At 45.3% G+C, this 24,821-nt stretch overlaps 1 protein-coding gene across 1 annotated transcript in view; it reads left to right on the top strand.

Moving 5' to 3' along the window:
• Window positions 1-24,821, top strand: part of Invs (inversin) — a 139,528-nt gene that overhangs the window by 89,464 nt on the left and 25,243 nt on the right. Inside the window, exons 5-12 of the mRNA XM_032904362.1 lie at window positions 52-219; window positions 3,626-3,806; window positions 7,692-7,801; window positions 10,942-11,113; window positions 12,205-12,360; window positions 12,745-12,974; window positions 17,340-17,446; window positions 21,822-22,034. Coding sequence (XP_032760253.1) covers window positions 52-219; window positions 3,626-3,806; window positions 7,692-7,801; window positions 10,942-11,113; window positions 12,205-12,360; window positions 12,745-12,974; window positions 17,340-17,446; window positions 21,822-22,034 — 1,337 coding nt within the window. The remainder of the gene's footprint in view (window positions 1-51; window positions 220-3,625; window positions 3,807-7,691; window positions 7,802-10,941; window positions 11,114-12,204; window positions 12,361-12,744; window positions 12,975-17,339; window positions 17,447-21,821; window positions 22,035-24,821) is intronic.

Below are 24,821 nucleotides of genomic sequence, written 5' to 3' on the forward strand. Positions count from 1 at the left end.
TTCCAGAAGAGTAGGGCCCTGTGGATTTTCAAGGTCCCCTCTACCTTGCAGCAAACGGCTCTGCACTGGAGCGCCTACTACAACAATCCCGAGCACGCGAAGCTGCTCATCAAGCACGACTCCAACATCGGGATTCCTGACGTGGAGGGCAAGATCCCCCTCCACTGGGCAGCCAACCATAAAGACGCGAGTGCCGTGCACACAGTGAGATGCATCCTGGTGAGTGGAGTGCTGTGTTGGACCCCGAAACCTTTCCTAGGAGGAAATAATAGACAGACGGGCAGATGACGAACCAAGAGTACCACCATGCGGACTCACCCCTGAGAGAGCTTCACAGTAACACTTCTCCACGCTGAGGTTTTCTGTGACTCTTCCTCATCCTCCAACCACCTTCAGAATTCATATCTCTCGTTCCCTGCTTTGCTTTGTGCTTGTTTCTAATCTATATTTTTTTAATTTTTGTGTATGAGTGTGTGTGAATGTGTGTGTATGTGTAAATGTGTGTGTGTGCATGTGAATGTGTGTATGTGCATGCATGTGTGTGTATATGCATGCATGTGAGTGTGTGTGTGTGTGTGTGTGTGTGCATATGTGTGTGTGTTGTGTGGACTGTGGGGGAGATGTTTATGTGTGTGATGCATGCACATTATGTCAGCACCGAGACCAAAGCAAGACATGGGGAACCTTCCTATCCCACTCTCTGCCTATTACCTTGAGACATCTCTCACTGAAGCTCACTGCTTCAACTACACTGTCCTCCGGAAGCTCTTGGGATCTAAGAGCCTCTGTTCCCCAGTGCTAGGGTTAAGGCACGCACAACCTAGCGTGGCTGTTAACGGAAGTGCTGCAGATTGAACTCGGACCCTTACTATTCCCCAGCCCCCTGCTGGCTTTTAGTATACAAATTAGACCTTTAAAAGCATTTGTCCCTTGGTCTCTTGTGTATACAGTGATTGTGGCACACATCCATTAGTTTCTTTCTCTCTATCTTCCTTTCTTTTTTATATGTGTGATATGCATGCATGTATTGATATGTGTGTGATATGTGTGTGAGGGTGCATGCTCATGTGTATATGTGTGGAGGAAGCCAGTGGTTGACATCAGATGTCTTCCCCCGTCATCTCCCACTGCATTGACTGAGGCAGGAGGGTCTCTTGTAGGAGCCCAAGGTCACTATTTTGGCTAATCTGGCTAGTCAGTTTGTTCCCAGGATTCCTTCTCTTTGCATGCCATACTCCGGGCTTATAAGTCGGCTGCCACACCTACCCAGCTTTACATTGATTCTGCAGATCTAAACTCAGGTGCTGGGTATTTGAGTGATGTTCAGTGTTCTATTGCTGCAAAGAGACACCGTGACAACTCTTAGGTAGGAAAGCGTTTTACAGGGGCTGGCTCACAGTTTCAGAGGTTCAGTCTGTTATCACGGTGGAGAGCACGGCAGCACAGTGACTACATTCTTATTCAAACCACCACCTTCCACTCCCTGTCCCACAAAGGCCTGTAGCCATATCGTGATAATGCTGCCCTGCATTCAGTCCAACTTCAAAAGTCCCCGACTTCAAATAGTCTAAAACAGCTCAACACTGCTTAAAGTTCAAAGTCTCCTCTGAGACCCATGACCACCTCTTAACTGTAACCCCTGTAAAATCAAAGTCAAAAAGCGGATCACCTACTTCTAACACCCAACAGCACAGAATATACATTACCATCCCAAAAGAGAGGAACGAGAGCACCGTGAGGAAATACTGGACAAAGCGAGACGGAAAACCAGCAAAACACACTCAACCTCTGCATCTCTGTCTGGTGTCAAAGCGCTCTTCAGAGCCGCGGCGCCGTCCTGCTCTGTTGGCTGCCGCACGCTCTCTGGGGCAGGTTCCACACGTGACGGCACTGTACGCACTGAGCCTTCTCCTTTGAGCTCAGGTTTTCTCTGTAGCCTCTCTTAGTTGCTGATCTATAGTTCTTAGAATTCTCATTATTGTAGAAGTATTGATCATAAATCAGAGTTGTTTGTTTGTTTTATGATAGGGTCTCACGTGGCCAAGGTTGGCACCCAGCCCATTATGTAGATGAGGATTACCTTGAGCTTCTCCCAAGTGCTTTGTGCCCACCCTACACAGTCGTGCGTCTGCTGTTTGTTCTATATGGTTTTACAGCTTTCTACCTTTTTTTGTTTTTCTTGTAAGTCAAGTCTGTTGCTATCTTAATGGTCAGTCCTTTGTAAGGTGATCTGCCTTTTCATTCAGACCATTTTTAATTCTCTGTGTTTAACATTGTATGGTTCCTTTGAAATATGTCTAGGGGTGATCTTTTAGAATAAAAAATAAATCATGTTTGCTGGGCCAGGTAATCCTAGTACCTGTATAGTAGAGTCAGTAAGATCAGGAATCCACCATGAGTCTGAGCGCTCATCTGGTGTGTTCAGATCATTCTGGTCATTGTGATAGTTTTTGTTTTTGCTCACTTCCCATTACATCTTGTATTTTCTTACATATTTCACAGATAGTTGCCTCATGAAAATGCACCTTACTTTGGGAGCCTAGGCATGTTCAACATTCATACCACTGTCATCTAGAAGTGAGTGGTCAATAACCTTGCAACTGAGTCACATAAAAGTAAATAAATATATAATCTCTAAGCATGTGACCTAACATAAGGAATTCCGGGGAGGAAGCTCCTTAGCTGAAACTGTTTCAGGAAGCTGAGACATGGGGGTTCTGGGCTGGTAGTGTCCCTGGAAGCTGGGAAGTAAAGTCTTTGATGTCAAAGGGAGACTTAAGAAGCACATTGTAATGTCCAGCAGAAGGGTCAGTAAGTGCTGTGAACTTACAGGGAAATAAAACTGACTGCCGTAAGGACAGGAGTAAAGTTTCATTCCTAAAAGCACCTTAAATTAAGCAGCAGGAAATGTCTTTCAGTCTCGGACTAGGAATAGCATGTAGGAAGCGTGATACTACCCAGTGATTAGTCTGTACCAGATGTGGAAAATAAGCATTTTGCACGCCGTCATGAGCGTGTTCGTTGGTCCAAGCATCTGGAGAGCAGCTTGGCAGTGTGCAGCAGAAGCTGCAAAAGTCCTTCAGCCTCCTTATTTCACACACCGAGCCGCAGAAATATGTGGGGGAATGGCCTTTGCAGCACTATCTGTGATGGTGAGAAAAATGGAAATAACGTAGCTGTTCCTCAGGAGAAACATGGACAACACGATTCTAGTTTAACAAATGAACTAGAGTCATCAGGATACCTACAAGAGTAATGTAGGGGGAAAGTCGCCAAAGAGATTACCATGTGCTTCCATGATGTAACTATCGAGGTCACAGGTACGAAATGTATGTCGTTAAAAACAGAACAAAACACAGCTGTGATTTACAACAGACACAGAGCACACTAGGCAGTGTCACACCTTCCTAATGCAAGCATGGTAGTGACTCTATTCTTGTCTATATTTTATATTTTTACTAGATAGGAAAGTTAATTGTTAGAGATTTAGCCCATGCACTTAAGCTATCATTTTACTTGTACCTGTAGAGAATATGGGGGTTCATTTTTAAGAATTGGTTAATGTAAATGGCACACATTACTTATTGAGGATTCTACATGTGTCTGAAATCTCTGTTAAAAATAGGATGCCGCCCCAACAGAGTCTTTATTGAACTGGCAAGACTATGAGGGCCGCACACCTCTGCACTTCGCAGTTGCTGATGGAAACCTAACGGTGGTGGATGTCTTGACCTCCTATGAAAGCTGCAACATAACATCTTACGACAACTTATTTCGAACCCCACTTCACTGGGCAGCCTTACTAGGTGCGTTCTGCCGTAAGTCAGAGGACCGCGGGTAAGAAAGACTTCCCAACTACAGAAGTTCTGAGTTCACATCTCCTGAGGGCTCCTTCCTCCTGCCTAAGTATTTTCATGCCCAACTGAGATTACTCAGTTTTCTCATCACCCGGCTCCTTCCGCTGCACCTTGGAGTGGTAATATAAACTGGTTCTCATTCAGCACTGTTCTTACTTCAACATCATGCTGTAAGTTTTTACTTTTGTTATAAGGGAATGAGAATTCATTGACAGGATATGAATGTAAAGTAACCTGTTCCCATTCATGGCTGGCGTGTGGGCAAAGGAGGACAGTCATCTGATGCTGGCGTTCAGTCCTTGGTATTTGGTTTGCCTTTTCTTCACATCTGCCTTGTAACCTCTCAGGGATCACCTTTTTCCTTTGGTGAGAGGCAGATATGTGTCTGGTACGTGTTTTCTCAGGTGATTTGAGCGAGTACAACCTGAAAGGGTTTCTGTTTTAGGTAGTGGTTTAACCACGTACACTCGTTATTAAAAAGTAACATTGATTTGCACTCTGGGGCATTATTAGTATTTTCAGAGGGGTTTTTCTTAATGTTTTCTTGTCCCTTTGTTTTCCCCTTCTGCCAGAGAGCATACGTTGCCATCACTTGACTCTAGCTGCCAGGTGTTGCAAGTGGCAGTGTGGTCACTTTTCAATTTATCAAAATCTCGTTTACCCATGTGTCAGAGTCAAGAGCAAGATCTCATCTGTTTCCTTCCGCTCAAAAGATGAGCTGTGTCATTTCCTCATTACTGCTTTGGTTTTGTTAACAGTCTGGGGGTCCACTCAGGGAACAGTCTGGGGGTCCACTCAGGGAACAGTCTGGGGTCCACTCAGGGAACAGTCTGGGGTCCATCCAGGAAAACAGTCTGGGGGTCCACTCAGGGAACAGTCTGGGGTCCATCCACTCAGGAACAGTCTGGGGGTCCACTCAGGGAACAGTCCACTGGGGTCCGTCTGGGGTCCTCACTCAGGGAACAGTCTGGGGGTCCATCCACTCAGGGAACAGTCTGGGGGTCCACTCAGGGAACAGTCTGGGGGTCCATCCACTCAGGGAACAGTCTGGGGGTCCACTCAGGGAAGAGTCTGGGGGTGCATCCACTCAGGGAACAGTCTGGGGGTCCACTCAGGGAACAGTCTGGGGGTCCACCCAGGGAAGCGTCTGGGGTCCATCCACTCAGGGAACAGTCTGGGGGTCCACTCAGGGAACAGTCTGGGGGTCCATCCACTCAGGGAACAGTCTGGGGGTCCACTCAGGGAACAGTCTGGGGGTCCATCCACTCAGGGAACAGTCTGGGGTCCATCCACTCAGGGAACAGTCTGGGGGTCCACTCAGGAACAGTCTGGGGTCCATCCACTCAGGGAACAGTCTGGGGTCCATCCACAGGGAACAGTCTGGGGTCCACTCAGGGAACAGTCTGGGGGTCCATCCACTCAGGGAACAGTCTGGGGGTCCATCCACTCAGGGAACAGTCTGGGGTCCATCCACTCAAGGAACAGTCTGGGGGTCCACTCAGGAAAACAGTCTGGGGGTCCACTCAGGGAACAGTCTGGGGTCCATCCACTCAGGGAACAGTCTGGGGGTCCACTCAGGGAACAGTCTGGGGTCCATCCACTCAGGGAACAGTCTGGGGGTCCATCCACTCAAGGAACAGTCTGGGGGTCCACTCAGGAAACAGTCTGGGGTCCATCCACTCAGGGAACAGTCTGGGGTCCATCCACTCAGGGAACAGTCTGGGGTCCATCCACAGGGAACAGTCTGGGGTCCATCCACTCAGGAACAGTCTGGGGTCCATCCACTCAGGAACAGTCTGGGGGTCCATCCACTCAGGGAACAGTCTGGGGTCCACTCAGGGAACAGTCTGGGGGTCCATCCACTCAGGGAACAGTCTGGGGTCCATCCACAGGGAACAGTCTGGGGTCCATCCACCAAGGAACAGTCTGGGGTCCATCCACTCAGGGAACAGTCTGGGGGGTCCACTCAGGGAACAGTCTGGGGTCCATCCACTCAGGGAACAGTCTGGGGGTCCATCCACTCAGGGAACAGTCTGGGGGTCCACTCAGGGAACAGTCTGGGGGTCCATCCACTCAGGGAACAGTCTGGGGGTCCACTCAGGGAACAGTCTGGGGGTCCATCCACTCAGGGAACAGTCTGGGGGTCCATCCACTCAAGGAACAGTCTGGGGGTCCATCCACTCAGGGAACAGTCTGGGGGTCCATCCACTCAGGGAACAGTCTGGGGGTCCACTCAGGGAACAGTCTGGGGTCCACTCAGGAACAGTCTGGGGGTCCATCCACTCAGGGAACAGTCTGGGGTCCACTCAGGGAACAGTCTGGGGGTCCACTCAGGGAACAGTCTGGGGGTCCACTCAGGGAACAGTCTGGGGGTCTGCTCAGTTAGCCATCTGTGAGGCTAACTTGCTTTTAATTATTAAGTTGCACATCATATGTTTTAAAGTGACTTTCATTCCTGCATACAGCTTTTCTGTCAGACTTATAATTGTCATTTAGTCTTTCTTTTAAGGTTTTTTCCACCCCCTTTCTGTTTCCCTTTTGAATGTGAGTATACTTCACGATTTGGTTCTACTTCACTAAATTCACTTTCATTCTGTAAATTTTGAATTATTATTCTTACTACATGGAATTTTTCTTTCATCTGTATCTTCATTCCCATCTGCCTCCTCTATTTCTTCTTACGCTCATTTTATTTCCGTCCATCAGCTTTTCATGTCAGCCCATTTTCGTCCTACGATGCTCTCTTTTGTCTCATAGAAGCCCTGTCTTTCTGACTAGACTGAAGATGCCTAAGTTTCTCGACTTTGCTCTGACCTTCTTGAGACCATCTCTGAGGTATGCCCTTCCTCTTTCCAGTGCTGATTTTCTTTTCCTTACTGAGTTTTTTCTTTGCTCCTCAGACAAGTGTAGATGTGTTTCAATTGACACTGTTGCACAGATTGTCATCAGACCCGCAAAGACTCCACCTTTAGCCACTCATGTGGAGTGAGTACATGAGCACAACCCCCAGGCAGATCCCCTGGCCTGGCTTCCACCCAGCACAGCCTTGCTCTCCATCATGGTACCTCCTTCCCGTCCCTGTCCCCACACGCTCAGTTAGAGAGTCTAGAAGGGTTTCCTAGGTTTGTTAGCCCTCTGTTGTGTTGTGTTGTGTTGTGCTGTTGTGGGTTTTGAGACAAGATAACCAGACGATGTCCTAGCACTTTCTCAGTAGCCCAGGCTACCCTCAGTCTTTCACTCCTCCTGCCTGAGCCCTCAAGCACTGGGTTTACAGCACGCACCACCACACCCAGTTTGTTAACTCTTTGACTCTATGCAGTTTCTCCCTTGCAGAAGCCACTTCTTTCAGACTATGCTACAGACTGTTAGCCCGCCACCACGCCACGGTGCCTGCTCTCTTACTGTGGAGTGTGAACACACAGCTTTGCTATTGAAAGACTAGGAAGCGATACTGAGGGATGGCTGGTCCTGAGTCAGAAGAGGTTCACTTCAGTTAGCTCAGCTGAGCAGTAGAAGGGAGCTGATGTTCAGCTCTGGGGATCAGAAAACGGAACCATGACGTGATGGGCAGTGAAGCCAAGGAGCCCGAGCGACAGCACCTAAGCCTGGTTCTGGTTTTACTATGGTAACCTTTGCCTTCATTCTACCCCGTCATACGGCAATGGGGGAAGGAGGAAAAGGCTGTGCTGGGAGCTGTCAAAGCCACTTTAAATGCCGTTAAATGCTACTGTTGTATTTTTCTTTTTCTTTTTTTTTTTAACCTTCCTGTTTTTAAATGGAATAAAAACTGGCTTATCCCTTTGTGCGTGACACCTACCTCATGTCTGTTCTCAGGCCATGCACAGATTGTCCATCTCCTTCTGGAAAGGAACAAGTCTGGAACCATCCCTTCCGACAGCCAAGGGGCAACACCCTTGCACTATGCAGCTCAGAGCAACTTTGCTGTAAGTTATGATCGCCTTTTCTCTTAATAAAATGTTTATTTTGATATAATTATAGCTTCATATTTGATACAAGAAATAATATACCATGGTCCCGCGCCCCTTTCAGCCAGCCCATTCTAATGATAGATGGAGTACCATGTTATCAAAAGGTTGGCACTGATCTAATTCAGACTACAGCAGGTTAAAGTTCATGAATCTGAGTTGGCAGTGGTTGGCTTTTAACCATCATTCACACTGTCAGCATTGTGATACAGGTAATGGTTTGTGTTTTTATAAGGTTCTTAGACACTTTACTTAAGCACTAGGTATAGCCTTTTGCTTTACGGCAAGTATACTGCCCTATTTTATGACTTGTATAGCACTAAGGATGTCTTACTGCTCAGCACCCTAGAGCTGTCTTGAACACAGTGCAGGAAGGCTTTGCAGCTGGAAAAACCAACTCCTGGAATCCCAACTGTGCAGATTGCGACCTATAGGACCTCACACAACTTTAACATCTCTGAGTCTTTGCTTCTTCTTAGATAGTTTGACAACTATAAGTCTCTGGACTGCTGGAAAGGTGGAGCAAACTTAGGCAAGTGTCTGCTGCACCTGCTGTAGAGCAGGAGTCTACACAGGCCGCACTCCTACGATTGTCTACAGATGAGAGCAGGTGTCCAAACACAGACTACATTCTCATGATTCGGATTAGTGATTATGGGTCGTATGCATCTGTGAAGGCAGAAGTGTGAATTATTATATCTAGAGATCCTGGCTGTTAGCTCTAGTTCTTCCCTGATAGACCTTCGCAGATCACAAGGGGCTTCTTCTCTACCGTGTCCTGGGCTCACTTGGCAGCGTGATTGTGAGCAGTCTGACCTGGGACACTGAAGAGGCCACAGTTGGTTCCCTGTCGCCATCATGAGTGTGCAGTGAAACTCAGTAGCTCTGGCCTGGGAAGAGCGTGACTCCTACTTTGTGACCTCGGTGTTCTCTGAGCATCTCATGTCATTCCTCTTACTCTGCAGGAGCCACTTTGATCCTGTCTTATATGCCAGGGATTCTCTTGCCTTTCTTTTTAATAGGTCAGAACCTCACGGTGCCCTGTGTGACAAGAACGTGGCATGTGTGCTCTCAGGTTGTTCACAGGCTGGCCATCTCCACAGTACATTCTTTCCTTCGTGGCCTTCCTAAAACTCAATACACCCCCATTTAGCAAGCCATTATCCTCCATTAACTCTGAACATCACAATAACATTTGGAGAAGTAGTTTTTTCCTAACACAGATGGGAAAGTCACGTGGCCCAAGCTGATGGGTCCATGGTAATGAAAACTCAGTACATGATGGATCATAACATCCCATTGACAGGTTCTAAGAGATTGAATGCCTTGCCTGTGATCTTGAACCAAATTTCAGACTCTAGCTTTAATACAAATACCAATAATTAAATACTTATCAGTGGGAGTAAAAGAGAATGGTGATACATTACAGATGTTTGAGTTAGGTACTCTGCCAATTCCTGAGTTGTTTTTCAATAATTATACACATTTCTAAGCTCTGTTTCAAGCCTATCAATTACTTTAGCTTCTGCTAATTCCATATAAGGTTGCTATTTTCTCTGTTGAAAAACACCAAAAATAAACAAACCAGGAAATGGTTTTAAAATTAGGAAACCTTACCATGCTGTGGACAGACTTCTGGGAGTTCCACTTTACATCTGTTCCTGTACCTGCCTCCAATATGTGTGTGGTCATAAGCCTGCATTTCTTGCAACGTAAAACAAGGACTAAATTAAACGAGCCCTTATATGTATTCTTTTTGTTATTGTATGTGAATAGGTGTTTTGTCTGCACGTATGTCTGTGTAAGTGTGGCTGCCTGGGGCCCTTGGAGAGCAGAAGAGGGTATCAGGTCATCTGGGAGTGGAGTTACTGACGGTTTTAAGCCGCCATGCAGGTGTTGGGAATTGAACCCTGCAGCTCCTGCTCTTGACCGCTGTGCTAGTTCTCCAACCCCCGTTCTATATAGTGAGCGACAGAAATTTCTTTTTGAAACTCTTTTATATTTATTCAAGCACAATTTCTTGGTCTTCCTAGAAATTTGTGTCTTGAGTTCTAGGAAAGATGTCTGCAGGAATATTAGCCCAGGTATGAGAACGGGGAATGACTCCCAGCCCCACAGCACTTGACAGCAGAAGCAAGCAAGGGCCTGGATTTGATCCCAGCACAGAACCCAACAGCAGGAACCCAACTGCTAGGCACTGTTAGAACTGACTGCCCGGGGTCCCTATTTGTCATCTATTCCAGAGGCAGGACCTTAAATTTAGGAATGGCTAAATAAAAATTTTTAAATGAGTTGAATGCAACATTCCTCAGTAAGTTTTGATCAAGCAAATGTATAACAATGTTAGTCATGCCACTGAATTCTTTAAAGCTTTCTAATTTTCATTTCTAACACTGGCCTTAGAAGTTTGAAAGCTTGATCAAAGAGACTCATTCTCAGTTATGTTACACTTGTCATCTTCTAATTTTTTAATATTATTTTTTGTTCTTTGACAGTTTCATTCATCCCCACCTTCTCCCCAGTAAGTTCCCTAAGTCCAGGTCTTCTGTGTGTGTGTGACACTGGATTCGAGTTGGGTTTCCTACATGAATGAGAGGTTAGTTCCTGGAGCATGGCTGACTTAGCACTAATGGGGAGTGGGATATGAGTGCTCCCAGCCACCACTGACTGTCACAGTCCCTCAGGGAAGGGTGGGGCCTCACCCGACATGTTAGCAGGCCCAGGCTTGTGCTGGCAGACACAGCCACAGTGAGCTCACCATGTGCCAGCTCTTGTCATGTCCAGAAGACACTGTTGGGCATCAGCCCTTCCCAGCCGCTGGCCCTTACAGTCTTTCCACCTCTCCTTCAGTATTTGCTGAGGTACATCCCAAATTTAAGGTGTTGAATGAGAAAATTAGATTATGTTCTTGAAGTGTTCCAGAAACAAAAACTAACAGAAGGGAACAAGATCATAGTAGTCTATGGAAACTGAAGTTTTATTATCCATAAAAGAATCCGGGGAAACCCTTGTCTTCCTCATGGAACCACACAGGTGCTTCATTACCATGCCGAGATGTGCCCCACCACTGCCGTGTTTCCAATAAAGTCTTCTTGCAGGAAACAGTTAAGGTGTTTTTAACGCACCCTTCAGTGAGAGATGACTCTGACTTGGAAGGAAGAACATCTTTCATGTGGGCAGCAGGAAAAGGCAGTGACGACGTGCTCAGAACTATGCTCAGTTTAAAATCGGACATCGACATCAACATGGCCGACAAATATGGAGGCACAGGTAGGAACTGGCGCATGGGCTCACGGTGCTTCGGGTGCTGAAAAGTGCTATCAAGTTTATAATACAGAGACTTGCGATCACAGTTTCTAAGATGATGTTGTTTGGCTTAGCTTTTTACTTTTAAGCTTGAGTTTGCCAAGATCTTACTCCAAAGGCTTTATCTTCCAAGTATTATGGTTAAAATGAGTATCTCTACCAGATAACAATCAATATCTGGTTTATAGCTTTGGCTGCACCTTAGATACAAGATAGAAACTTGTCCCATCATTTACTTTCATATATATACAGAAAATTACAACTGTGCATAGTTGGGACCAAAGAGATAGCTCAGTGGGTAAGGCACTCACCATGCAAGTGTGAGGACCAGAAACAGTGACTGGGGCTTGGAGGCCGGTCAGTAACCCCCAAGCTTGGGAGGAGGAGACAAGAAAACCACAGACAAGCTGTCTGACTTGTGGAGTCAGAGACCGACCCAGTGTAAATGTGCAGGGTAGAGCACAAGCAAGGAACTGATATAAACTTTGGGCCTCAACACATGTGTGCACACACATGCATGTACATCTCAACATGTACATACATATGCAAACACTGCATATTTAGTAGCTGCTAACACCTCACAATATGTTTTAAGGGACGTGCATATCTAAATGTATTCTCGAGTCATTGTTAGGTTCTTTTCTCAAGTTCAAGCAGTATGACTGCATATGGCTGTCTCGCGTTAGAACTTCCCATGACTCTAGAACCTTCACTGCTTCAGTCTTATCAATCCTTACCAGACCCCTGCCTCAGTTTTCCTTTATTAATAGAGACCTGTCTCTGCACACCGGTTACTAAGAGACATGGTATTTAGCAGCCAGTAAAAGTGTCCTCACACTGAGTACAGCCAGAACTCAGCAGTGCTTCAGCAAACCCCCCACCTCCCACATACCACACCAGCATGAGCATGGCCAGAGCTGGGGTGCGGGAGGAAGGGGCAGAGAAAAACCTGGATCGAGTTTAGCCACAGTGAGGCGGAAATCATAAGAGAGACAAACGTACTTAAAAGGTAAAGTCACTGTGAGAGTCACCAGTGGCTCTGGCTTCCGCCTTAGCTTTACACGCCGCTGCCCTTTCTGGCCACGTCAGCACCGTGAAGTTGTTATTGGACAATGATGCCCAAGTAGATGCTACTGACGTCATGAAACACACTCCACTGTTCCGAGCCTGCGAGATGGGACACAGAGACGTGATTCAGACGCTTATTAAAGGTGAGCTGGCACAAGGGCTTCTATTGGGGCTCACAGGAAAGATAGGCACTGCACACACCCGGCCTGAATGCTTTCATTCACACAGAGTCACATGTCAGAAAGTTCAGGAAGAGTGCCCAGAAGAACACTGTAACCTGTAACGTCCTGCCTGTCGGTGAGCATTGGATTTCAGGTCACCACTTTGCCCCCAGAGTGTCACTTGCATTCACTGAATGAGTCCCAGCTTCTCCAAACATTAAGTTCTCTAGAGCTCTGGCACCGACCATGTGATGCCCAGAAGTACTGGGGGGAAGCAAAGCTGTTACAAGGGCACTTTACGTTTCCAAGCTTCTGCCCCTTCCCGTAAACGCTGCCCGCACGTTCACTGCAGTCCTGCTTTGCCAGGCGGAGCACGAGTCGACCTGGTTGACCAAGATGGACATTCACTTCTACACTGGGCAGCACTGGGGGGAAACGCTGACGTCTGCCAGATACTGATAGAAAACAAGATCAACCCAAACGTGCAGGACTACGCAGGAAGAACCCCACTTCAGTGCGCTGCGTACGGAGGGTACATCAACTGCATGGCTGTGCTCATGGAGAACAATGCAGACCCCAACATCCAAGACAAACAGGTGGGAACCCTGGGCTTTCTGGGCCGCCAGCTCCATGGTGCATAATGTCCTTCTGTGTTGGGAATTGAGTAGAAAAGTTATCAATGTTCTCTTCCAGTGCTCACCACATCTTTATATTGTTTACTGTGTACACATATATGATATTTAAAATGCCTTTGTTCACTTAAGATAGCACCAACATTTCCTCAGTTGATACCTTTCTCGTGAGCACCACTGCTTAATACCCTGAAACACCAAGAGCTTTACATTCACAAATCGTGCAACCCTCACAGTGACCCAGTGAAGTAGTTACTGTCATGCACTTCACAGCGGAGGAAACTGGAACTCAAGTAGCTTCAATGATAACTCTGTAGTGACAGTCCTTAGGAGTGGGGAGCTTAACTTAAACTCTCCCGTGCAGTAATTAATTCCCATACATGGACAAGTCTCCACCATTACAGCCCTGCCAGACTGACCTCATAAATTATCTTTCTCCTTTTGGATTGTTCCCTCAGAATAATCCCTCTAAGGAGATTACTGAGTCACAGTAGCAAATGCTATACAGTGTGATCGACTGTGACATGTAGTGTGTGTGTGTGTGTGTGTGTGTGTGTGTGTGTGTGTGTGTGTCAGCCGTGTGTGCACACCAGAACCCTCAGAAAGGATTTGATCCACACCTCCTCCTCCCTCAGTTTCCCTAGCACTACTTTTGCAGGGCTGACTTAACTCTAAAGGTACTGTCATAAGTCAGGTTTTCCAAGTCAGAAAATATTCTCTATTAACCAGTGAGAAGTGTCCACCACGATTGCCGTTGTGTGTAAAAATAACATGAGGAGGAGCTGGCAAGATGGCTGAGCAGGAAGGAGACAGCTGACTGCCAACAACCTGTGTGCTGGAGCAGGCGTGCGCATGCTGGCTGAATGAATGAATGAATGCTCTTAAAAAGTAAAAGTAGCATAAAGAAAAATATGTAAACTGTGGTCCTTGCCCCTAAATTACTGGAATGCATCATTTATAATTTAGCATGTTTTTTATGTTATGCTAAGTGGACAGTTTCTTACATGCTTTTATCAAGCAACTTTCGAGTTCTATTCACTTTTATGTGTAGCACTTTGGAATCCTCTGTTTTTGAACTGTCTAGGATCTCTTGTGTAGTTCTGAGTGGAATTGGTGATGCTAGTTATCTTTAATTCTTCTGGCTTCTCAGCGATCGGGCCTCGAATACTTCACCATTTGCATGAGATTTTATAGTTGCTAAAATCATACTTAGATTTCTATCAAATAATCCTTGTGCATCTACCAATACGACGACGACATCCTTTTTTTCTTTTTTCTATTGATAAAGTGAATCGAGTTGACTGAATTTGGTTCAGATGTTAGCCTGCCTAACACTTGTAGAATGAGCCTCACTTACAGTGTAGTAGGTGTTCTTATATGTGGGTGGGTTTTATTTACTGATATTTTAAGGTCTTGTACTTATGTTCATGGTAATTTCCCTCTCTTAGTACTTGTTAGGTTTGAGTAGAAGGAGTTTCTAACCTTATGAAAAGGCTAGAAAGTATTCCTTGAGGAATTTGTGCTGGATTGATGTCACCTCTTCCTTAAGTGATTGATGTCACTTCCTTTGTTGAAGTGCACTGGCTGTAGAACCTTCCTAATGCATAGTAAGTGCCCCAGCTCTTTGTGGCTAGACTATTCTGTGGCCTAATAATTTCCTTTCCACTTTGCTAAGTGCACTTTATTGGGAATTTTTCATTTTATTCAAAATTTCAGTTGTATTTGTAAAAGTTGGTCACACCTGCTCTTGTCTGTATCCTGTGTTAGGACTTACAGCTGTTTTTCCACTAAGTGCATATAGTGGTAATATGTATCATCTCTCTTCTTCTTCTTTTAACTCAGCCTGTCTTTCTCAGCCTTTCCAAGGCCCTCTGTCTTTGTTGACTCTGCGTGTTGAGCACATCTGCTCTTTGAACAGTGTTCACTCCCATCTTTATTCCCTGCCACCGCTTTCCCCAAGGCCAGCTTACTCTTGGTTTGGTGGCCAGGGCCCGATTTTTAAAGACATGGTCTCATGAGCCTGACTCTGGCCTTGACCTTACATGAGGTTGAACTCCCAATCCTCCTGCCCTCACCTTCTGAGTCCCAAACCTAGGGTTGTAGGTGCTCCCTTTAAATTTTTTTCTTTTCTTTCAAAGACAGAATGTCACCATGCAGCTCTTCCTGGGACTTGTCACTTACCCCAGGCTGACCTCAGTCTCCTGAGCTCGGATGTTAGATTCTTCAGATGACAATTTAAGTTCCTAGTCTTTTCAGTCCTCCTGTCTAATTGTCTGTCACCCTGCCTCCGCTAAGCCCCGAGTCATCTCTGCTGCACGGTTTGGCTAACCCACACCTTCGCTGTCATACGGTTAGAATATTCGCGTCTTTCCCTTTTCTTCATTTGCAAGTCTGCACATTATTTGGGAAACTACTGCCTATTTTCCAGGCATCTGGACGTTTTCTTACTTCGTAATCTTAATTTGATAACTTAGTTACCTATTGCTCCTGTGATAAATTAGCACCAACATTCAGCACAAATTAGTTATGTCACCGGAGTCTCACTGGGCTAAGAAACCAGAGTGCAGCAGGGCCGCCTTATTTCGGAGACCTTGGGGAGAAGCAGGGTTTCTGTTCTGTTTTGTTTTGTTTGTTTTGTTGTTTTTTAAACGTTCCCAGCATTTGGAGGTTGTCTGACTCAGTGCCATCCTCCAACTGTCAGAGCTGGCTGGTGCCAGCTCCCCAGCCCTTTCCCTTGGAGAGACCCACACAGTAATCCAGGATGACCTCCCCACTACAGGACAGCTGCTTTCCGAGCAGCATCACAAGTCAGGGGTTCTAGAAGATACGATAGAGACAGCCTTTCAGGGAAGAATATTATTCTTCTGATACTTTCTTTAGGATCCAGCACATGGCTGATTTTGGTAGACACTTCATATGTAACTGAGAAAAATTCCGACTCTGTCATGGTTTAATGCAATGCTTCATGTCTGTATACCAAACTTCAGGTTGTGTTACATACGTCTTCTATGTCCTTACTGTTCTCTTACGTGTTTCTAACATCAACCATTATAAAATAAAATAACTTAAAATCTAACACTGTAAAAAATGAATAAATAACATTTTAAAACTATTTTTCAAAATTTACCATTATGACTTTGGCTATGATTCCCTTTAATGCAGTTCGCTTGTCTGATATGTTTAGAATCTGAGTTAGATGTGTACATATTTAGACTTGGAATAGCTTCCTCTCTGACACCAACACTATAAATACCTTATTTCTTTTCTGCAGGATTTCATGCCTTTTTTCACTTTCTTTTTTTAGTTTACACCTAATTATTTGTTTGTATGCAATACAAGTATGCATACATGTGCACACACACACACACACACACACACACACACACACACACAGAGTCCTATGATCTTGGGATCAAACTCAAGTCATCAGGCCTGGTAGCAAGCAACTTTTTATTTTTTATTCTTTTGTGACATTGAAAATCTCAAATACAAGTTATTTATTTGTATTAGCCAGGGTTCTCTGGAGGAACAGAACTGATAAAATGAATATTCATTCAATTTAACAGAGATAGATAGATGATAGATAGATAGATAGATAGATAGATAGATAGATAGATAGATAGATAGATAGATAGATGGTGATTTTTTAGAGTGACTTACAGACTGTGGTTCAGCTAGTCCAGCAATAGCTCTCTATCAATAGACAGTCCCAGAATCAAGTAGTGGTCTAGCCCACAAGGCTGGATGTCTCAGCTGCTCTTCAGGACATACCAGAATCCTGAAGAAGCAGGCTCTAATCCCAGTAACACGGTGAACTTGCCAGTAGAGGTAAGGACAAGCGACAGAGAATAAGTTTCCTTCTTTGTCCTTTATATAGGCTGCCAACAGAAGTCATGGCACAGAGTTAAGGTGGAGCCTCTCATTTCAAATGATTTAATTAAGACGAATCCCTCACAGTACCTAGTCACTGGTGTTTATGTTAATCCCAGATGTAGTCAAGCTGTCAACCAAGAATAACACCATTTATTTTATTAAATTTGACTCAAATTGGTCTTGCCTCCTGCTTTCTGGTAGGGAAAGTCAAGATCTGCACTCTTGGTTGGAATGTCCCACGAGCAGTGTCAGATCTTCCTCAGATCTCATCATGGGCAGTGCACGATGCCCTTCCACAGCATGCTAATTGTGATTACCTTCGTCAAGAACCATCTTCTGTCTCTGTTATATACTTCATAGCATTCTGTCTTTACTGTTAATCAATCTGAGGAGAAATCGTTTCTTCTGAGTTATAACCAGGCGTCTCCAGTACAGTTGGTCTGTTCGTGCTTGCAGGGACGAACAGCTTTGCACTGGTCCTGTAACAACGGCTACCTCGATGCCATTAAACTACTGCTGGACTTCGCTGCTTTCCCTAACCAGATGGAGAACAATGAGGAGAGGTAAGTCGTTGATTGGGAAGAGGAGCGAGTATAGTGTTGTTCGCCTCACATCCTTCCTTTCAGATGAGAAAATATCTCAAGTTGAGATACTGGTTCAGAAACAGTACGTATACTCACAAGGAAATTCCGTACCAAGCACTCCTGAGCCAGAGGAAAGAGCCCAGTTGTCATCTGGCATCCACTTAGAACCATGGGAGTTCCACACCTGCTCAAAACTTTGGGTGGTACTGAGAGCAGGTTCACATCTGCAGGGGCAAAGGACTCTCTTCAAGTTTGTACTTAACATATGGCCAGTGAGATTCTGACTGGCCGGGCCAGGAATCCATCTAGGCCGGCAAAATGAGTTATATATGCAAGTCGTTTCTATTACTGGTGAGGATATAATTAGTTGGTGGACAAAAGGCTGCACTGAGCGTCTGAAAACACGGAGAAGCTGGGATGAAACCGGAACATCTGTAAACACACAAACATTGCCTCTGGAAGAGCGTGGTTCACAGACATGCTAGGGAAGAGCGTGGTTCACAGACATGCTAGGGAAGAGCATGTTTTACAGACATGCTAGGGCTGTCTGTCACTTGAGGACTCGGCCCTGTGAGGAGGCTCGATCCTGGTTGGGAGTGTAGCTCCGTTTCAGGGGCCTGGGTCCATCCCCAGCATGGTCGGAAAGGGACAGTGCCAGGTGAAGTCTAAGCAGGAGAGACTCTGGGGTGCTTGGATCTGGGAAGGTTCTCATAAATTGTATGGTCAGGTTTTCACATCCTCTTCCAGGGTCTGTCTTTGTTATGGAAGAAACTGAAGGTGCTTCTCTTTAAGCTCCAAATGGAAAACAGAGGGGAAGATAAGAATCTCCCAAATTAGTGATTTCGTTAAAGAACTTATAGGCCAAAAGGATGGCTGTGCAGGTAAAAGCACTTACTGCACAAGCCTAATGGCCTGAGCTATGTCCTCAGAGCCTATGTCAGTTGTTCTCGGATCTCTGTGTTCTGTGTGTGCCATGGCCCTTGCTCACCCACATACTCACTCTCCCTCCTCCTCCTCCTCCTCCTCCTCCTCCTCCTCCTTCTCTTCCTCCTCCTCCTCTCTCTCTCTCTCACACACACACACACACACACACACACCCCACAGCATCTCGTCAATCAATTAATTAAAAAGAAGGATTTACTATAACAGCGTTCCTTCCTACCTAGCTGCTCTCTTTGTAGAGAAACAAGGAAACACTGTACTGGAGAGAGTGGCGGTGCCCCAGCCTGCCTCTGTCCCATAGCAGTGCACACGGATGTACACGTGTAAGAAGCTGGCGTTGCGGCTTATGCTTATTGACATTCCGGCATGGGCATTCTGCTGAGCCCATCAGCCGGCTCCCGTGTGGCAGGTCCAATTGTCTGCTATCTCTCATCGGTGTCTACATTGTTTCTTGGCTGGTTACCATCAATGTAGTGCTAATTTATACTTCTTGTGCATAGACATTAACCAAGTGATGTACCCCAAATAGACATCATCTCTGCCAACTTCTTCTGGCTCTCCGTCAATAGCTATCTGACAGCCACTCTCTCATGTCAATGGGAATATGCACAGAGCTCGAATGTTTCTAAATGGAACGTGGGATAGAATGATAAGAACAACAGAGTTGCTGAAACACTAGATAGAAACGTCAGCCTTAAAACCTGGCGGGATATTTACATTATATCTGTTTTAAGCCAAGATCAATTGGATCAAAAATTCTAATGGAGGAGTTATGCATTATATTTTACTAAGAAATTCCTGTTAATTTTTGTTAGCACATCCTGGTAGCTGTGCCCATGTTCTGTGTAGATGAATGCCGAGACGCAGAGAGGTGGACTGACAGGACTCCACAATTTGCTTTAAATTATTTCAGCAAAAATTCAAAGGGAGAAATTAAAAGAAATAGACATAGCAACAAATCCTTACTAAATACACATATTGTATGCAAATTGATCTCACAAGCACTTCTGTTCTACCAGAATGTATTCAAGAGTTGATAGAAAAGGAGGTTATATTAAACCGGGAGCTACTTACAATTAATTATACTCTGTCTACGTTCTGCACACACTGGCTGCATAATTATCAACAAGTTGCTTAAGTTTCCTGGGTCTCTATGAAATGGAGATGTTGCATTTAGAGACCTGTAAAGGTCAGCTCACACTGCTACCCTGTGTTCAGTGGCTCTCTGATAATCTCCGTAGTGGATGTGCAGCCAGAAGAGACAGTGTCCAATTCCTAGTTCTCCAGAGTTTACAAAATACCGTCCATTCATAAGTATCATTGGGGTCTACTTATTTACCATCCTCTCTTCCCCAAATAGTAGCAGCATGTTCGGAATGAGGTGCTCTGAAATGACCAGTTATTTTCTTCAGCTATTGGGGTTTCAGCGAGGAAACTATGCATGAGCCTGTTACTCACCTAACACAATCTCTGAGCTCATCTCCTTCTCGAAGCAACCAAACCACCCTAATTCCGAAAACCCTTCCTTTTATGCCTTACTGTAACTATTAGGTACGTTTGGAAGAGAGATTTTCTTTTCAGTAGCCATCGTGTGGTTTTCCGAGTCTAACCTTGCATCCTTAAAACCGTCTCCTTTCCCCTCCGTATGTGGTGATCCATGGTTGTGTGGACTACCTCAGTCACCCTGCAGACTCTGCCTCAGTGTGCAGTCGTCACTGGGTCCTGTGGAAGTGTTCACAGAAGGCAACTACAGCATCATAGCCCCTGCTGCAGTGTGGGTCCTGTGCTCCTAAGGGCAGCAGCTGGTCCTCAGGGACTGCTGCATGCTGGGCACAGGGCAAGCTCTTCCTGTTCTTCACTTTAACAGAGACAGCTGAGGCCCCAAAAGATCCAGTCTGCAGTGGGAAGTGACATTACTGCCATCATTGGGAGAACATTTTTACTTCACTTTTTATACTTTAATCCCATTCCAAGTCTTAAAATATGTATCATTTAAATGCTGTTTTTCTCTGTAAATTTTATTTTATCATTTAGCCTCATATTTATTGGTCCTTTTATGATTTTTAAGTTCCATATCACTTTTAGAAAGGACTTCCTGTTTACTATTTCTCCAGTCTTCCATGAAATCTTCCATTACCTGTGTGGTCTCTTTTCTTCTATGTAGCTCTTTGCCCCATCGGGACTAGTTCAGTATATGATGCAATATACAAGACTCTTTAGCTGGGCGTGGCTGCACATATCTTTAATGGTTGTGTCTTAGTTAGGGTTTTACTGCTGTGAACAGACACTATGACCAAAGCAAGTCTTAGAAGGACAACATTTAATTGGGGCTGGCTTACAGGTTCAGAGGCTCAGTCCATGGCAGCACCCAGACAGTCATGGTGCAGGAGGAGCTGAGAGTTCTACATCTTCATCTGAGGGCTGCTAGGAGAACACTGACTTCTAGGGTATTAAAGGCCTTGCCCACAGTGGCACACCTACTCCAACAAGGTCACACCTCCTAATAGTGCCTTTCCGTGACCCAAGCATATACAAACCATCACAGGCTGCATAGAGAAATCCTGCTTCAGAAGCAAGCTAACAAGAAAGTCTTTTACCCAGGTTGTACCAACACCATTTAGTCAAGAACTCAGCTGACCTGCAGGGACTTGTAGGGACCCTCTGTATCATGGAGTCAGTCTCCCCTATATAAAAGCATGCTTCTTTTTGTAAGCATTAATTATTATAGAAAAATAATTCAGAGAACCTTTCAAACAGATGTAGGGAACCACTTGGAGCAGGGAAAAAAGGGACGTGTTCATGTGTTCACATAGCCGCTACCCCAATGGTTCTCACCCTGTGGGTTGTTGAGGTGAACAACCCTTTCACAGGGGTTGCACACCAGATATCCTGTGTATCATACATTTACATTATGATTCACAATAGTAGCAAAATTACAGTTAATGAAGTAGCAACAAAAATAATATTATGGTTGGGGGCCACCACAACTTGAGGAACTGTATTAAGAGGTCACAACATGAGGACCGAGAACCACTGCCCTAGCTTGTGAGCTCCCAGAGCTCAACTGCACAAAGGCTGAACCTGCAGCCTCTTGCTTTGTATTCCTTAAAGAAAAAGGCAAACAGACTAGGTTTGGCCTGGGAACTCGCCCATGGTAAAACAGGGGTCTTTTTTTTGTTTGTTCATTTTTTTGAGACAGGGTTTCTCTTTGTCGCACTGGCTGTCCTGGAACTCACTCAGTAGACCAGGCTGGCTTCGAACTTAGCAATTCGCCTCTGCCCCTTGAGTGATGGGACTAAGGTGTGCAGCACCTCCTTCTGGCTGAACAAGGCCTTTGCGTAGGTGCTAATTCATCAGCTTCACTGTGCCTTGAGTCACAATCCATTCTAAATCAGACTTCCTCTAACTTCAGGTACACACCCCTTGACTATGCATTGCTTGGTGAGCGCCATGAGGTGATCCAGTTCATGCTGGAACACGGTGCCCTGTCCATCGCAGCTATTCAAGACATCGCTGCCTTCAAAATCCAAGCGGTCTACAAAGGATACAAGGTCAGAAAAGCCTTCCGAGACCGGAAGAACCTCCTCATGAAGCACGAACAGCTGAGAAAGGACGCTGCAGCTAAGTAAGTGTGAGCCACTGTGACAGCTATGAGCTGAGGAGGGAAGCTGGGTGGACATCTGGGCTCTGGCTGGATCAATGCCTTCTAGCTGGATAGTCACCTTCTAGCTCTGCCCTCCCTCTGCCTTCAGAGGACTGAGGCCTGAACGAAAGAAGAAGGCCCAGCATAGAGGAAGCTACCAAGAGAGAGCTTACCTTCTTGCTCCTCCTGGCGTGTGTGTGTGTGTGTGTGTGTGTGTGTGTGTGTGTGTGTGTGTGTGTGTGTCTATCTGTCTGTCTGTCTGTATGTATGTGTGGTGCATGCAGGAACACATGTGTACATACTTGTAAGGGCCTAAGGACCACAAGTGTCATTCTTTGGGTGCTGTCCACCTGGTTTTGAGACAGGTTCTCTCACTGACCTGAAGCTTGCTAAATAGGCTAGCCTGGCTGGTCAGAAATTCCCCAGGATCTGCCTGTCTCTGCCTCCCCAGCACTGAATTACAGGTATGTAATATATGTAATATACCATGTGTAGCTTCTTTTTTAAAATAGAGTCTCCCTATGTAGAATAGGTAGGCCTTGAACTCACAGAGAACTGCCTGACTCTGCTTCATGGGTCGGGAGGATAAAAGTGTGCACAACCACACCCTGCCCGCTCTTTAAAAACATGAGCTCTAGGGGTTAAACTCAGACAGTCATACTGGAGTGCAAGCACTCTTAACAGCTGATCCATCTCCCTGCCACCTCTTTGTTTTTTTGAAAGGAACTAATATCTAACCTACTTTTGCTAAATGGATATTAAATCTAGTTTTGATTTAACTAAGGCAACCACATGTGTAGGCAATTGGCCCTTCCTCCCCATTTCCTAACAAACCAGTGTAAATACAGTTGCCCCATGTGCATGGGGAGGAGGCGAGGAAGTCAGGACTTCCTGCAAATTCTAAGAACAATGGATACTCAAAATTCTTACATAAAATGGCAGAGTATTTGCCTAATATAATATTAATGTCATGTAAATTGTTGTTACAAAGTATCATTTAGGGAACAATCTACAATGTTCATCACACAAACGGTATTTTTTTCTAAATTTCCAATCTGTGATTAGTTAATGACTGCTACAGAAATATTCTAAAAATCTGAACCTTATTATATTGACAAGTACTCTGCTGATGCAGCTGTAGATGAGTGTCCCTGGAGGCTAACTCCCTGGCTGTATCTTGAGATTCTCCAAGTCTTGAGTCCTCAGCTCTTGAATATTTCCATCTTTCCCACAGTAGAGAAGTGTAAGTGTGATAAAGAACAATTAAAAAAATAAAAGAGATACTTGGTGCGAAGTGAAAGGATGCTATGTACTGGGATGCTAACTGTAACATCAGCCCTCCATTGGTAAGCTTGCAGGAAACACAGAAAACGTTCTGTGACTCTGAAGACACGGAAATAGTTGGCGTCTTAGTTTGGGTTGCTGTTGCTATAATGAAATACCGTGACCAAAGCAACTCCGGGAGGAAAGGGTTTATACTACTCACATTCCCACATCACACACAATCCATCATCCAAAGGAAGTCAGGAAAGGAACTCAAACAGGGCAGGAGCCTGGAAGCAAGAACTGACAGTGAGACCATGAAGGGTGCTGTTGACTTGCTTGCTCTGTCCATTAGACTGGATGTCTGAGCTGGTCCTCAGCAGACCGTAGAATCCCAAAGAAGTAGGCTCTAGTGCCAGTGGAGGAATGAACTTGCCAGCAAATCAAGGCCAAGCAGGCAAAGAGCAAAAGCCTCCTCCTTCCACACCCTGATATAGGCTTCTAGCAGAAGGTCTGGCCCAGATTAGATCTGAAAGACCTGTATTAAGGCATGTCCTTTCCCAGCTCAAAAGATCTGGATTAAAGGTTTGTCTTGCTACTTCCAAGATTGAGATTAGGAGTGGATCTAATATCCCTCACAGGTGTGCCCTCCACCCTTGGGTTTTATTTCTAGATGTAGTCAAATTGACGACCAGGTATAGCTTTCACAGCTGCCAGCCCAGGGAACAGCATATTACAACCTTTTTTAATGTTATACCCATATTTACATGCTGTACATATGTATTCATGTGTTCGTGTGTGCACATGCATACCGTGATTGGAAAACTGAGGACATCTGTGAGTTTCAGTCTCAGGAACACTGATCACCTCCTTTGGTGTAGGGTTTCTATTAGCCTGGAGCTCAGTAATTAAGCTAGATTACTTAGCCAGTGCGTCTCAAAGATCCTTTGGTCTCTACATACTCACCACTGGATTTTCAAAAGGGCACCACCATGTCTGAAATTTTACATAAATTCTGGGAACCTAAATTAAGGGCCTCATGTTTGCAAAGCTCTACAGACTAGGCATCCCTCAGCCCACCTCAAACCGCCTTTCTAAACAGGTATGCACTCCACTCTCAGCTTGCAGCCTCTCCCCTCTCCACGAGGCTGGCCCAAAGGCCTCTGCACACCTTTGTTTTATCCTTCTGTAAAAGTCCTCTGCATGTGGGAGACAGGTGTAAGGAAACAGTTCACATGACAGTGTCCCTAGCTGTAAGTGAATGCTCTCTCTGTATGGGATGGGATGTTGTACCAGAAGGGGGCCTCATTAGCGGGGTTGTTGAAAGATTTCTAGTAAATGCCTGACACGTTGGATCCACCAGAGCCTGTGCAGAGGCCCCCCAGACTGTGATAGTTTTACTTACAGACTTGGACCTAAGATGCTGTGAAAAGTAAGAATTCAGGATTCAGTGGTGTTACCTTGAAATGTGGTATTTCCTCAGGATGAGACCCTTATATCACGGAG

This window comes from Rattus rattus, chromosome 1 (genome assembly GCF_011064425.1).
Source record: "Rattus rattus isolate New Zealand chromosome 1, Rrattus_CSIRO_v1, whole genome shotgun sequence".
Taxonomy (NCBI): Eukaryota; Metazoa; Chordata; class Mammalia; order Rodentia; family Muridae; genus Rattus; species Rattus rattus.